General features: G+C 48.1%; 1 protein-coding gene across 1 annotated transcript; it reads right to left on the bottom strand.

Moving 5' to 3' along the window:
• Positions 1 to 773: 773 nt before the first annotated feature.
• PtA15_12A373 (uncharacterized protein) lies at positions 774 to 2,301 on the bottom strand (the record flags this gene model as incomplete). The annotated part of the gene is made up of 2 exons (XM_053161975.1): positions 774 to 802; positions 999 to 2,301. 2 exons carry the CDS (start codon positions 2,299 to 2,301, stop codon positions 774 to 776), a joined length of 1,332 nt encoding a protein of 443 aa, XP_053025939.1.
• Positions 2,302 to 16,336: the final 14,035 nt, after the last annotated feature.

Raw genomic sequence — 16,336 nt, forward strand, 5'->3', positions numbered from 1 at the left:
ATGCCTCCCGCTTGAAAGGGTGCCCGTATGTATTGAGGTGCTACTGCTGTGCCAGCTGAGCAGCTCAACACTAACTGAGCACAAAGTTAATGTGGTGGCTGGTGTGGCTAAGCAGAGTCTGAACATACTGCTTAGGCTGAGCTAATCCATAAAAATACATGGATTCAACCAGGAATAAAGCTGGACAAACTCAGGTATGTGGCATTGTATCAGCCTGGATCTGGCATGTCAACTGACACCAGTTTCTCAAGTTTTTTTCATAGTGTGTCTGTGCGCAGGTTGAGTGACTTTGAAGTTTTCAGTGGCCAAGCTTAGACAACACATTAGGGGGTTTCAAAGTTGAAATCAGGTCGCGCAGGACCTTGATCAGGTCCAATTTCCAGGAAAAAAAATCGCTGCCAAAAACACCGACCTGGGGGCTCTACTTTGAACGCCCCCAAATGCAAGAATCTCCTGATCTTGCATCAGAAGTTTCCAACCTGGAGGCAGAAACATTTTGTCTGTAACGGGCTACCTCCCGGAGTCCGGACTGGTCTCTACTAAGTACTCCCTAGCCGGGAGTGGGAACATATCATCCCTGGTGTGATGGAATTCATTTTGCTTATTTCTATCTGGAATTGGTAGAAGAGAGGTTCATTGGAGAGTAATTTCTGGATTGTGAGACATATTTTCTACATAACAAATTATGATTTCATTCAAGAATTGCTTGAAAATAAAAGTTATTTCTCTTTGAATTTGACCAGAAATAAACCTGGGAGTAGTAATATGGGATGCTAATCCATCTCTTGAGGAATTGATCCATCTGGTTATAATGGTCCAACAAAAGGAAAGGCAATTGGCGGTATTAGATAAGTTCACTCCGACTAAACGGCCTGTTCTTTGATCTTCATATTTTGAATCATCATACTTGTCAATAGATTCCCCCACATACTTGAAAAACTTTTTCCCAGCTTCTTGCCTTTGCGACTTCAATGTAGGCACATCTCCACTCTCCATACCTTGGACTGGAATGACTGTGTTGATCAAATCTACGTGGAATAGGTAGAGAGGTAGTACATTCAGGATGCATTCCAACTCTTTTAATAGCTGTGAGGAAAAATTTCTTTCTATTGCTTGGGATCTAGCCTCCTTCATGGAATTTTCGAACTCCGGCATGACACAATCAATGTAGCGTGACCGGAATTCTGGCACGGAGTCTTTGAAAGTAACTTTTTTCAAAGCTTTCAGCCTTCTTTTTTCTTGTTTTCTAGCAAAAACTATAGTCGCTTGGTCTACTGGCCTGGGCTTGCTGATTCGAGATTGCTGAAAGACATCTGTGGTTCCTCTTTTGTGCACCAGGTCTACGAGGAACGTGCTGATTTGATCCTCCGGTATCTTAAGCATCTTGTATTCGCCTTCCTGTTCGTTACCAATAAGTTTGTTCCCGTTGATTAGTTCCAAACTTCGGATTGCTTCATAGACCACTTCTATTTCGCTTTCCACTGGCCGCTCAGAATTGATGATTTCGTATGGAAGATCAGTAGTATCACTTGAGGCTTTCATCTTTTTTCTCATGGTGGCTTCGGCTTCGTCTAGGTCGTTTTCCCGCTTTCGTTGAGCCGGCGATGGATGTGTATTGGTGGTACTGAGAATGGGTTGAGATTCAGGCGTTGGACTATTGGCGAAGTGAGGAAGAATATTGTGAAGATCATCCAATTTAGTTGGCAGATGTGTATTGGTATCAGAAAGAATGGGAGCAGACTCCGGCCATAAACTATTTTCCAAAACGAAAAGACCGTCATCAACTATTTTCCCAAACGAGTAAAATTCATCATGATGGGAGTCCGATGCGGGAAGTGGACGCGGATCAATACCATGAGGAATGGGATGAGATTCAGGCCTTGGCCAATTGGCGGTATGAAGAATATCGTCAAAATAACCCGATCCAGTTGGCGGATGCATATTGATACCATGGATAACGGGAGCAGATTCCGTCCATGAACTAGTGTCAGAAACCAGATGATCATCATGATGGGGGTCCGATCCGGGCGGCGGACGCGGACCGATGCCACGGGGACTGGTAGCAGATTCCGGCCATGGACTAGTGTCGACCAAATCAAAGAGGTCGTGAGCGGACTCCAATTCTCGCATCTTAGCCGGCATAAGCCATGCCTGGGCAGGGTCCGGATCGAACGTACACTGGACCTTCTCCAGAAATAAGCAGGTAAGCCAGATGAGCACCCAAAAGGCAAATGTGGAGAAGGAGGTGCGTTTGCAAGAGTCAAGCTTTGATCCCGGAGCCATGCTGGAGTCGCTGATCATATTTCCTTGGGTATCTTGCAGATTGTAATGCTGGAGAGTCCCCCGGGTACGCCTTCACGATTTATTCAAGTTGACTCGGAGCGATAACTTCGACCCATCACGCCTGAAACACAAAGCTGACAGATTTTGGGACGCTGCAAATCAGCTCAACCAAGATTTCTGAAACACCAGCACATACACACCGCGGGATCGGGTGCCGCGAGGGTGCGGCTGGAGTAGTACAGAGTACATACACCACAGGAGCGATCGGGAGAAATCTCACTGTTCCAAGAACGACAGCCCAAGTCCGTCGTTCACAGAACCCAGGGGACGTTTGAGGGGCGCGAGTCCCAAGGCTGTTGAGACAACCCCCTCTCAACGCACACTTTCTTGCAACGTCGGGCCAATCGTTCCGAGGACATACCCTTGCCCAACGGTCCCAGAACGATGGCAAATAGGACGAATGTCCCATGAACATTCTATGAATGTTTTTCAAACCGTTTACAGAATGTTCAACTGGAATTGTTGAGGCAAGGTTGGGCCTCAAGATGCCTGTTTGCCCGACGACGCGCCAGATGGTCAGTGTCCTCTGGATGATTTACAAAACCGTCCGGAGGACATTTAAAAAGATTATCAGGGGAACATTGGCTGTGATGTCATACCAACGTTCCCAGTGGATAACTTTACCTAACTTAACTAAGTCCCTCTATTGGAGGGGGGACGCCGTCCCGCAGGGACCCTCCGTTCGCTCCCCCGGGGAGGGAATTAATCAGCTAAGTTAGAAATTTACACACATCCAAAAAAGTTCTGGATGTGAATTGTGAGCCTCCAATGTCTCAGAGCAAAATTGGGAGGAAGTTTTTTTTTCCAAAAAATGCCTATGCAAAAAAAACAGATGCACCCTTTGGAGTGACTCGATGTAGATCAGTGAGATATATATACTTGTGTTGAGGTCTGATTGCAACAGATGGTGGCGCAGTGGTCATCACCCCCTCTATTTGGCTTGCATGAGGCAGCTGAAGGAACAGGTCTATGGTGGGCATGTCCTTTTTGGAGCATTGTGCGTCAGTGCTGGCTGAAGCTCTCAACATTCCAAGAGCAATCAGCCAACATCCTTCCACCGGCCAACATGCAAGTGGCTGGTTCGGGAACGTTCCTCAACCCTTTCATGGGAGTTTTCCCAAAACGTTAGTAGAACCCTAACCTCAGAAACCAATTGGCATATTGATTGTCTCAACTGCGCGAGAACATTGCTTGCTGGGCAGGAGCAAATTGTTCACCATGTGAGAATTCACGCCTAGGTGAACGGCACCGATCTCATAAAATGAGAAAGGGGCCAGGATCTGAAAGAGCTGCGGAAACTGGTAAGCAAAGCAAACCATCTCCGCAGTCCAAACCAGCGCCACGTGTCGAGAAAACTGAAAACATCTTCTGGATGATTACAGATTCAACACTTGTGAGCAGCAAGGTTAGCCACAAGGGAAATCCCGGCCAAAAATCATTGTTGGATAGAATTACAACAAGCGCCAAAGGTAAGCAGTTGTAATAACTTGAACACAATTGATCAGATAGATGCTAACGGCTCTATCCAAAAATATCTCATAGACTCAGTTGAACAAGAAAAGACCGAGCACGCCTAAAACACTCAAAGAGTTGGAAAGTCAATCGGTAAGTGCTCGAGTTACTTAAGAGAGAAGGAAGAGACAGGCAAGAGCTGAAGCAACATGCTGTAAAAAACAGATCATGTTGCGACGCTACTCAGCCGTCTCGCCAACTCAAATTAAGGAAAGGACAAAGAAGGGATTCAACCCTGTCCAAGTAAGAAGAAAAATCTTCCTTGTAGAAGAGAGCTGAGAAGAAGTGACTAACAACAATCCAATCTAAACAGATAAGGATCATTGTGATCACAGAACTCTCCACTTCTCTCTCTACACTCTCAACCATCCTGCAAGCCTAAGAAGAGACGGTCCAGATCCTGCTCTTAGGTAATAAATGAGCTTTCATCTTATTTTCTATTACGGATCTTTCCACATCCACAATTGTAACTACAAGATAGAAAGAAAGATCTAATGATAAACACATCTTAGTTCTCTGAATTCTTTCACACCAAACAGTCCCACCCCCCATTCTCAGGATGTTGAGATGGGCTGTGGTGTATCTCTCCCTATTTCTCCTCTGACTTATCACAAGTCCCTTGCTTCGAAGGGCCCTGGTACAGCCTAGGCTGGCGCAAAGCACCCTTGTGCAAAGCGCGACCTCCAAAGGAGGGACTTGCAGGTAAAGCCAAAAATTTGGCTTGAGAGCTTTCAGTGTTTTGGTGGGAGTTTTTCCCGCTCCCCTTTTGAGAATTTTTGAGCAACTAGAATATGTATTACGTTAGGGGTTTGCTCAAGATAACTAACTACAAGTGGTGTAGATTGATAGAGTTAGGCAGATGTTTACCTAGAAGCAGGCAGAGAGGCCGCTGGCTAGGGATATAGGAGGGCTGAGGTAGGGAGGGTTGGTTGAGCTGGGCTCTCTCAATGCTGGCTTGTTTAACCAAGGTTCTTTCCTCCTTTTTTCTACGCTGGTCGCTTGCTCGGATTGGTTCCGCTGTTGTTATCTGTAGTACAGTGCACGGCATTTAGATTCAGAACCAATTCCCTTGCTGACTTGGCTTGAGAGGGATCCGGCTACTCACCGTCTTTGGAACTTGTTCGTTCGACGATGGTGCATTGTTGGGTTTTTTGGGCCCCTCAAATACTGATTTGTCGAATATTCAAGTATTCGGAGATACTCGACTGAAAAACTTCCAAAATACATTAAAAACACCAAAAAATTGCATTTTTTGTGTTATTTATGGGCCATATAATTTTGAGGGGGTCATCCTTCAAAAATACAATGGTTCCAAAGGCGCTTATAATATTGCCAGAGGCATATCTCATAATGGCAGACGCACTATTCAGAGTGCCGGACGCACTATTCAGAGTGCCGGACGCGCTTTTCATAGTGGCGGACACACTTTTCATAGTGGCGGACGCACTTTTCATAGTGGCGGACGCACTTTTTATAGTGGCGGACGCACTTTTCATAGTGGCGGACTCACTATTCAGACTGCTAGACACACTTTTGATAGTGCCGGACGCACTTTTGATAGTGCCAGACGCACTCTTCATAGTGGCGGACGCACTTTTGATAGTGGCGGACGCACTTTTCAAAGTGCCAGAGGCAGATTTTTTTTGTGTTGCACCAAAGGGGCTGGTATAGGGCCTGTGCAAGCTCATCTGGGGCCTTTGGGCCCCAGAGCAGCTTGCATTGGCCCTCTACGCGCCCCTCTGAGCCATTATTCAAATTTTTTCGAATATTCAAGCTTAAATTTGCCCAGGCATTATTCGACTCAAATCAAATTTGAATACGAATACTCAAATCGAATCAATTCGAGGTGCTATGCCCTGGTTGGGTCTGGCTTATCGGTGATTCACCTGCTAGCGGGGTCAAGGCATTTAGCTATGACTTGTAAGCTCTTGGGATGGAGTCAGCACTCACCTTTGGTGTTTGCTGATATCCTTTCCAGGAGTGACGGTTGGCAGTTGTTTGCTGCTTTTTCAACCTTGCTTTTTGTTGTGACGCTACCTGTGTGGATCAACAAAGATTCACTCAGTTTTCCCGCCGCGCGAGCAGCTTGGGCTGCGGATTTGAGTTTGCTTTGATTACCTTCCTCCACAGCTGAAGTGGTTTGCGACATCTTCCTCACTTTGTGAGTTAAGTGTCGCGCCCCTTGGCTAGTATTCTTACAGCCTCCCGTGCTTCGAGTAGCAAGATTCAAAGCAGGCTGCGCGACCCGTATAACTTGTAGGAGTTCCAGGGCTCTTTGGATGTTTGGGCGCCCAGTGGGTTTTTTCAGGAAGTTGGAGGCATTCTCCGTGGTTTTCACATAGTGGAGTTTGATTAGTCCGTCGGCCATCAGCTCTTGGACAAAATGCAGTCGTATTGACATGTGTTTTGTGAGGTCTTGCTTTTGGCAAGGTCAATGGCTCCCCTTTTGTCCATGTGCACCGTAATGCCTTTTAGGTTTGGAAATATGAGGGTCTTGTCCGCTAGATTGGCCGTCCAGGCCAAGTCCCGGCCGAGGTCCAAGAAGGCCTTGTATTCGGCCTCAGTCGTGGACAGCGACACAGTTGTCTTCTTGGTTGACTTCCAGTTGATCAAGTGGTTGCCGGTGAGGGCCACGTAGCTGGTCGTTGAGCGTCTTGTGTCAGGGCAGTTGCCCCAGTCCGAGTCCACAAATGCTTGCACTATGCCTTGCTGTTCCTTCTTGTAAGTGAGCCCAATGTCCCTGGTGCCAATTAGATAACGGAACACTTGGACCGCTGAGTGGTAGTGCTTGATTCCCGGAGACTCCAGGTACCCAACATCTCCGGGCTGAACAGTACCCTCGGGATGGTTAGGGTACCAACCCCATTGGCCATCTTCAGGTGTCCACTGTGGGTCGCCAACATTGGACCGGTGGAGGACGCCAGATTCAGCTTTATGGATGGTTGAAGCGGACGAAGAAAAGAAAATGAAGGGAAAGATCCGCTCACGTGGTGGGTCGCCCCAGAATCCAAAGGGGCATGCTAAATGCACCCCAAGTTTTTACTTCATGGACACCAAAAAGGGGTACAGCTGATGTGTACCCCAAACCACTTGGGGTGTACACTTATACACCCCTGTGAAGATGGGGTACAGCACCTCATACCCCATGGAAGTTGGGGTGAGCCACAGGGTACCCCAAAACAAGTGAAATCTATGGTGTACATGGCCATGACACCCCATCATAATGGGGTGCAAACCCCCTGCACTCCAATCTGATACTCTGTGATAGGGGTGGGCCCCTTCACACCCCAGATGTACATATCCGGCACCCAGCCCGACTTGTCACACCAGTCGCGGCTCGCCACCAAGAGGACAGACCATCGAGGGGAGTGGGAGTAGCAACTCCCCTCGATGACCAGCACTGACCAATCATTGAGGGGAGTAGCAACTTGCCTCAATGACTGCTACTCCCCTCAATGACCAACACCAATTGATCATTGAGGGGAGTTGGAACTCCCCTTGATTTCTGGTCTCTGTCAGTCATCAAAGGGAGTAGTGACTCCCCTTCATGATCCGTCTGGGTTGGTTACCAAGAGGAGTTGCTACTCCCCTCAATGAGACCAGTCATTGAGGGGAGTATCAACTCCCCTCAATTGGTCATCGAGGGAAGTTGCTACTACTCCCGATGATCGTTTTGAAGGGAGTAGCAACTCCCCTTGCTGACTGGTCTGGGTTGGCCATTGAGAGGAGTTGCTACTCCCCTCGATGACCGGTCTGGGTCGGTCATCAAGAGGAGTTGCTACTCCCCTCGATGACCGGTCTGGGTTGGTCATCGAGAGGAGTTGCTACTCCCCTCGATGACCGGTCTGGGTTGGTCATCGAGAGGAGTTGCTACTCCCCTCGATGACCGGTCTGGGTCGGTCATCGAGAGGAGTTACTACTCCCCTCGATGACCGGTCTGGGTTGGTCATTGAGAGGAGTTGCTACTCCCCTCGATGACCGGTAGGGACCGGCGACTGAGGAGAGTCCACCTCCTCTCAATGCCCAGTATGTGCCGGTCACCAAGGGGAGGTGGGAGTAGCAACTCCCCAACGATTGGTCTGCGCCGGGCATTGATCCGAGTCCACCTGCCCTCAATGACCGCCTCCAGAAGTTTGTTTGGGGTGCACCCCTCATGTACACCATCTCTGTTGGGGTAAATTGGATTGCACCCCAATATCTAAGCTCTTTTGGAGTTTTGATTCAAGTACCCCAATGTTTTTGGGGTGGCCAGGTGGGTACCCCTTGAAGATTGGGGTGTAATCAAGAATACCCCAATTTTGTTGGTGTACCCAGTAGTGTACCCCTTTTTATTGGTGTACATGAAGTAAAAACTTGGGGTGCATTTAGCATGCCCCAATCCAAAACCGTGCCTGCGCCAGTCGTACCATTTGCATCCGCGCCCACCTCTGATTGAACCGCCGCGTTCTGATCAAGGCCGGTGGGTGGGTCGTTTGGTGGTACGACCTGACGGGCAAAACTGGAAGCGGGGCAACCGTATGGGGGAGCGTTGGGAGCAGGCAGCTTGGTGTCGCTGCGGAGTGTTGGGCATGACAATCTCCAGTGTCCTTTCACTCCGCAGTAAGAGAAAGGTTTGCCGGTAGATATCGTCTTGTTGGTCGGTCCTTGATTCCCTTTCCGGATATTGTTGATGGCCGCTGATATGTCATCGACGGTTTGTAAGGACTCCAATTGGGGGAGTCCTTCACTGTCCGTTGAGTGGGGCACAAAGGAGAACCTCAAGACGAGATTCTAGTTCACGGGTCTGTATTGCAGATAGGAGGGGACAAATCTAGCCGGGAGAGATCAAGATCTCTCGTAAGTACAACTTCATGAGGGAGATAGGAGAGAAGGAAGAGATAAGGAGAAACAATGGATAACCACTTACCTAGCCGGGAGAGATCAAGATCTCTGCCGGGCTAGGGAAGTGTGAGCTACGGGCTATGAGTACGGACGCGCGAGGGGGTCACGGCCCCTGAGGCCACTCGTGTGAAGCCCTCTACAGTAGGGGGGCTTTACACGGTTGGATTGCCAGGTCTTCCGATGTTTTGTTGTCTGGGGTTGCCTTGACCATTCAATTGAAGAGGATGTTGCTGGAGTCGGCCAGTCGGTGTTTGTTGTGGCTGTTGTTGTCCTGGTGTAAAGCTCAAAAGTGTTCCTGAGAACCTTTTGCTGAGTGCGGAAAGGGATGAATGAGGTTACCTCTGCCTTTCCTGGGTCACTAGACACTAAAACAAGCCACCCAATCTACGATTGGAAGGTTTATGTAGTGATAGTGGAGGTGTATCAAAAGATAGCTGTCAGCCTTAGAGTCATCACAGCTGACCTAAAATCTGCCTGTTCTACCTTTGTTACATATAAATTACTTTATATCTTTTTCATCTTAAGAGATAACCTTGTTTTGACTTCATATTCTGTTTCCTCATGCAATTTTAACCCTAGTTACAACTTATCAATTCCTTGTAACTATACTCCTTCCCTGATCAGTTATTGAGTTGTGGCGCGCTTGCGCAGTTGTGACGTGTCAGCGCTACCAGGCGCGCCAAACCACATGTACATATGTAAATTACATAAGCAAACTGTGAAAATTTTTGTAGTCAGGATCCCCCTTGCCTGAGGCGGATCTACAGACTGCAGCACACCAGAACCACACCCCAGATAACGCCAGGATCACCACCAAAGAGTTTACAACACTCCCAGTATACCTACCGTCACAGGCGCCTAGGATATTGACAGTAAGTAACCTCTTTCACTGAACCTTGTTTATCTCAGAGGTACAACTCTGTGTCTTGCTTGATCTGTTCTTTTCTGCTGGCTTTTGCCTCCTCTTGATCACAGGGCTGTCCCTCCAAATCTACTGGCCTTTGCCTCAATCTTGATCACAGGGCTGTCCCTTATTATCAGTTGGCCTTTGCCTCAAATCTAGGTTACAGGGCTGTCCCTCAGGTTTCCCTTTAAGAACCTTGACTATCCAGAAGGAAGCTAAAAAATTGTGGCTGGATTAAACTTATCTAATCCAGATACCCTCCTGAGAGGAAGCTGTAGCTCTTTCTAGCACAGATTAGCAGCACTCCTCTGAAGAGTAGCATTGCCAGTTGAAGTGCATTCCCACTAGAATAACCTAGTAATTCTCTTTATCCTTATCCTGCTCTGGTTCTCTCTCTCTTTCTCTCTTTCTTTTGTAGTTGTATTTTCTTTGTCCCAAGAAATCCAACTATTGCCCCCCCATTTCTTGTGTCCTGCAGTCACTATAGAGACTCAGGCTCACAATAGCCTACTTTGAGCAGGTGGCTTAACGGGGATGGTGTGTGTAAGGGTGTAAAACCACAATATAGAGTGGGGCTAATACTGTAGAGTGAGCAAGTATTGTACTGTTATGGGGTAAGCTGAGTGCAAGTAGTTTGCTGAGAGAAATTACAACTGGGGGGAGGAGAGCCTCCTTAAATAGAAAAGAGTGAGACATTTTAGCTCCAGGGGAACAAGATAATGAGGGGTTTAGCTGCCCTGAAAGCTACAATGAGGTATTTTGGCTGGTGGTTGATGTCAAGACTCAGGGCTAACTCCAGAGCACAGGAAGCGCAAGGAGCGTAAACCTAACCCTGCAAGGGGGAACGGTGAGTCCGCGCTATCCCCTTCAGGTCCATGCATATGCATGTGACTCCCAGACACTAGGAGTAAGTGGAAGCTGAAACTGTGTTCCTCTCCTAGCAGCCACGTCGACAACTGACGAAGAGCCTAAGCGACCCAAGCGACACAACGCACCGAATAGGTAAGCAGTGAGCTTTGGGTTCGTCAATAGCGGAAGGGTGCGCGGCTGATAAAAAAGAAGAACTCTTCTGTATACAGCAAGCACTGCACGATAATTGCAAGGATTTCAAGAAAGCGGCCATCCCTTATGGAAACCTTGATCAGCAATGCCGACCTGTTGGCAAACCCAAAGCAAATAATTGAAAAGCTGAGAGACATCGCTCACCATGACGCTGTCTCAGCGACAATGAATCGCGAAGAAACAACGCTGGCCAACTCGTCCACGGCTCTGGCCACGCAAGCGCAGTCCTCGTCCCACCAGAACAACAACCAGCGAAAACGCCGATACAATCCTCACCCGTGTACTAACAAGCAGCACAATCCTCTAGCAACATTGCACACCGAGGAAAATTGTTGGACGTTGCATCCAGGCCTGTACAAGAAGTCTCAACAAAATAATCCTACCGGTCTAGTAACCACGGCGACAACGGGATCCTCCAAATCGGCGAACATTGTCAGACCCACTTTTGGTTACTTAACGGGTCCCAGTCACAAAAGTGACAAACTGAGTATGGTCCTGGATTTGGGTGCGAGCCATCACATGCTCAACACCCTGGATCTCTTCAGTACAACGTCTCCGGTTCGAATTAGCATTGCAACCGGTAACAAATGGGATCAACACGAGTTATTTGCTGTTGCTAAAGGCAACACCACTCTTCGATTTGACAACGGCTCTACTGTCATCTTAAAGGACGCGCTATATGTGCCTAACTTGTCTCGAAGTCTGATCTCCTTCGCACAATTAATGGAAAATAAGGCGGTTATCTCTCCGGTTCCTATCGGCTTTGGCGTTAAAATCGATGACGTCACTACCTTCAGCATCGACACATCAAACTCCATCTTTGAAATAGTAGGATTGTGCGAGCAGCAGGTGGCGCCGGCTGCTAATCTCACTGTCGCAGCGTCGACGGCAAAGCCAAACAACTTTGACCTTTGGCACCGACGACTAGGTCACGCAAGTCGGAAGAGGATTGAGACAATGCTCAATAAATCCCTGACTGAAGAAGCCTCAAAAGCTTGCGAAGCGTGTATGAAGGGGAAGGTTGCGCGACTTCCATTCAACAGTCATTTCAAAACCACCACTTGGCAGCTCAAAGTGATACACGCTGACTTGGTCGGACCGATTACGCCGGCGACAAATGGCGGAGCCCGCTACTTCTTAACTCTTGTCGATCAGTTTTCTAGTTATATACACACGGAAGTTCTTAAGCTGAAGAGTGATGCCCCGGCCGCCATCCTGCAATACCGAACCTTCTTTGAGAAACAAACAGGAAAATCAGTTAAGAAACTCATAACCGATGGAGGAGGGGAGTTCGTAAGCAAAGCTCTCAGTGATACTCTCAAGGAGGCCGGGACACAGCACAATGTATCACCACCATACACGCCACAACACAACGGCTTTGCCAAAAGGGCAAATAGGATGATCATTGAAATGACTCGCACCCTCATGATACAGGCCAACATGGCCCCTGAATGGTGGGGAGAGGCGGTGAAGTCGGCTACTGCGACCACAAACTGTTTATTGTCACTCAGCAAGAGTCGTGCTTCTCCGATGGAACTCATGTTCCAAGTCAAGCCAAACATGCAGTTCTTCCAACCGTTTGGCTGCAGGGTGTGGATCGTCAAACCAAAGCAAAACCGGGGTATAAAGTTTGGTCCAATCACCTGGGACGGAATAATGATTGGTTACAACAACAACTTTACATCTTATCAAATCTTCCGCCCAGAGGACAAAACTTTTGTCACGTCAAAACAGGTCCACTTCAATGAGTCAACATTCCCGGAGTGTCCCGCACTCAGCAAAAGTCACAATGTGTTCAGAGTCAACAAGTTACCGACCTTCACATCTGCCGAACCGTTACCGTTCACCGAGGACAATGGGTTGAACGAGCAGCAACAACGGGAGGAAGAAGAGGTTGACATAAATAGGATCCTGGACGAACTAGCGCCTGGTCCGCGCCTCAATGATGAAGAACAAGATGATCCAGAAGATGACCAAAATGATCACGGCAATGACTTAAGCGATTAACTGAACCACCAACGCATGCCTATGGAGCCGGAGCCTCAAGCGCGCATCAAAGTGATAGGCCCTCAACAGTAGCATTGATCCAGCAAACATCAGAACCTACAGTCTTCGTCAGATGTATCACGCTACAGTTGTCTCCGAGCCGCAAAACCACAAGCAGGCCACGATCTCAACCGAGTCGCTTGACTGGAAAGAGGCCGAGCTGAAGGAGGTGGCGAACATGATTCAACACCAGGTTTGGATTCAAAGGGCCCGTCCACCAAGCGACTCACCGATTCCAGCGACTTGGGCTTTCTGGAAAAAGCTGGGTCCGGACAACAAGGTTGTGGAATTTAAAGCCCGGATCTGTGCGCAAGGCTTCAGGCAGACATACGGGTTGAACTACAAAGCTCGATACGCACCGACTGGTTGCCCGTGCTTGCTGCGCTTGCTCATATCCTTCGCCGTTGATAACAACCTAGAAGTTTATCAACTTGATGTTAGGAGCGCGTTTCTGACCTGTCCCCTTGACGACAAGGTGACGCTGCTGCCGCCCCCGGGACTAGAACTTCCACCCAACACCGTGCTTGAGCTCAAGAAAGCAATATACGGTCTTTGGCAGTCTCCACTGGTATGGTACAATAGGCTCTCAATGTACCTGAAGAAAATTGGATTCACAAACTCAGTCGCGGATCCTTGTGTATTTTATCGCTGGAACGTCTCCGGCAGAGAAGACACAATTTTTAAGCTCACGTGGACGACTTAGCTTTCATCAGCAAGAAACCTTTGATTTTCAAGGAAGAAATGGAAAGCGAGTTCAAGATCAAGTACATGGGGGAGGCGCAGTTCCTGCTTGGCATGAACATCGAACAATCCGCTAAGGGCATTCATATAAATCAGTCGCAATTCATTGAGCGCAAACTTGAAGAATTCAGTCTGGATAAGCTTCATCCAGCGACATGCCCTCTCAATCCCAAGGCCTATCTGAAGAAAGCCACACTGCAAGAAATAGCCGACTTCAGAAAAACCGGAGTAAACTTTTGTGCGCTCATTGGTTCCCTTAATTATCTCAGCGTGTTAACTTGCCCCAATATAGCCTACGCTGTAAGCTCCCTGTCTCAATACCTCGAGACTCCCGGGATACTCCACTATCACGCTGCTGTGCAGGTCTATTGGTATCTGGCTGGCACCAAGAGTCTTGGTCTCACCTATCTCAAGAACTCGGACAGCTCACTCAAGGCCTATGTGGATGCAGACTGGGGAAACTGCCCCGACAACAGGCGATCTTCAACGGGCTTTACAATCATGGCCGGATCTCACCTGTTAGCTTGGAAATCATCAAAGCAAGCCACAGTGTCATTGTCAACGACTGAAGCTGAATATAAAGCCCTATCTGACTTAGGCCGGGAGCTCGCCTGGCTCTCTAATCTGATCTCGGAAATCAAGACTCGACCCAATCCGCAGAATATCCAAGTTCTAGTCAACAATAGAGGAGCTATTGATCTCGCGAAAAGCAAAACATCTCAGAATAGCTTTTGCACCAAACATATGTCGATCCGTTTGCACTTCGTCCGCGAGCTGGTGATTCGAAAGCTAATCCAGCCTAGCTATATTCGGTCCGAGGCTAATGCGGCAGACTTTCTGACTAAACCGGTCGGCAAGGCTATCATCCAAAGGGCGCTTGAAGTCATCGGAATAAAACCCTCCTCTCAGGTTGCTTCAATCCTACCAGATCGAAGCATGGCGGGATGTCAAGACTCAGGGCTAACCCCAGAGCACAGGAAGCGCAAGGAGCGTAAACCTAACCCTGCAAGGGGGAACGGTGAGTCCGCGCTATCCCCTTCAGATCCATGCATATGCATGTGACTCCCAGACACTAGGAGTAAGCAGAAGCTGAAACTGTGTTCCTCTCCTAGCAGCCACGTCAACAACTGACGAAGAGCCTAAGCGACCCAAGCGACACAACGCACCGAATAGGTAAGCAGTGAGCTTTGGGTTCGTCAATAGCGGAAGGGTGCGCGGCTGATAAAAAAGAAGAACTCTTCTGTATACAGCAAGCACAACCCCAAAGCCGAACCAGACCGACTTGGTCCCAGCCTCATCGACAGGATCTCCACCAAACCAAGTGGTAAGTCCGTCGATGCAGAGCCCCACAGGTGCAGCACAGAGCTGACTCATGGTCTTGCCATTCAGCAGACCAAAGCAGCAAGGGCGCACTCGCAACTCGTATCGGTGAGCAGTAAGGTGCCCAGACCGGACAAGTGGAAATGTAAGAGACAAGATCTCTATAGTTAGCTTCCTTGTAGGAAGACTAGGTGCTGACGAAATTACGCAGCTGTCCCCCTTAGACACATGTGTCCCAATCTCTTGACCTCTTGGTCCAGGCCGCACAGCGGCCCAAAAATCTTTTTCTCATATATATCTCCAGTACCAGAGTAGGCCTCCAGTTCCGCTCTTAGGTACGTATCTTGTTTATTTTCTTTTTCTATGTCTCTGAGATTGTCAGATTGACCGCAGCTCTGACAAGTAATATATCTTAGTATTGTAAAATTTATCAGTTGACAGGTCACATGAGGTCATGATGTCATATGAGGGAATTTAGCTAGTGAGAAATAGGAGGTGAGATATTTTAGCTGGCCTGGCCTGTCAACTGATGTCATCTGCAAGCTGCATGAGGGGTTTTTGCTATCTTGAAACCTGCATGATGTCATCTGTCAACTGTCAGACTGCAGCCCCTATTACACTAGTCTGCATGCACCTGCATAAGACTGCATAAGCCTGCATCAAGTGTGCATAACACTGCATGACACTGCATGACATGTGCATAGCACCAACACTGGGCCGGTACGATTCGATACGATATTGGCCCTATTTTCGTATCGAATTGTTCCCCGGTACCCAGATGGACCGTTACCGCCATCAGTAACGATGTTTTCTGTGGCTTGTCTCTATCGAATCATGTTTTTTTTTTTTTTGGTGTGAGATTTGGCTATCGCAACGCCTCATAACGCGTCGTAACGCATAGTAACGCCGTGTAACAAGTTTTACCCCTGTACCCCTGTGTTTGACCCCTGATTTTTTGCGCTGTCAGGGGCTAGTGGCTTCTGACAATCTCTCCAGTATTGTTCAAGTCATTCACTAAATCAACGTCCCTCTCTGCTCATCATTGCTGCTCTTTTTCATCTTGAAACAATCAAAAACAATCATGCCACCAAAAAGTCAAGCTCCCCAAGGTACCAAAGACATCAATGCTGGCGGATACGCGACCGACCAGTCTCAGCTCCGCCATTCAGCCAGAGCTTCATCGGCGGCTTTGGAAACGGGTATGGTTGCAACGCCTTCGGACTCTCGGGTCAGATTAACCAAACCGGGCCAGGCGCCAGCGGCTGCTTCTTTGGAATCTGGCTCACCAAAGGCACCAAGAGCCAAGCCAAAGAAGAAAAGGATTATTGAACAAGAGTCATTGGAGCCCAAGGCGACCCCTGCTATTGTTGTAAAAAAAAAAAAGTCGAAGAAGAAAAAGGCAACCAAGGGTCATGTGCGTGTAAAAATACAAATATATTTGTATCATATTACTATTAGAAGTATGATTCAAATGAAAACATTGCCTTTTACTTTTTACTTTAGACAAACTCAGACGGTGAGGCGTAC

Source organism: Puccinia triticina, chromosome 12A (genome assembly GCF_026914185.1).
Source record: "Puccinia triticina chromosome 12A, complete sequence".
NCBI lineage: Eukaryota > Fungi > Basidiomycota > Pucciniomycetes > Pucciniales > Pucciniaceae > Puccinia > Puccinia triticina.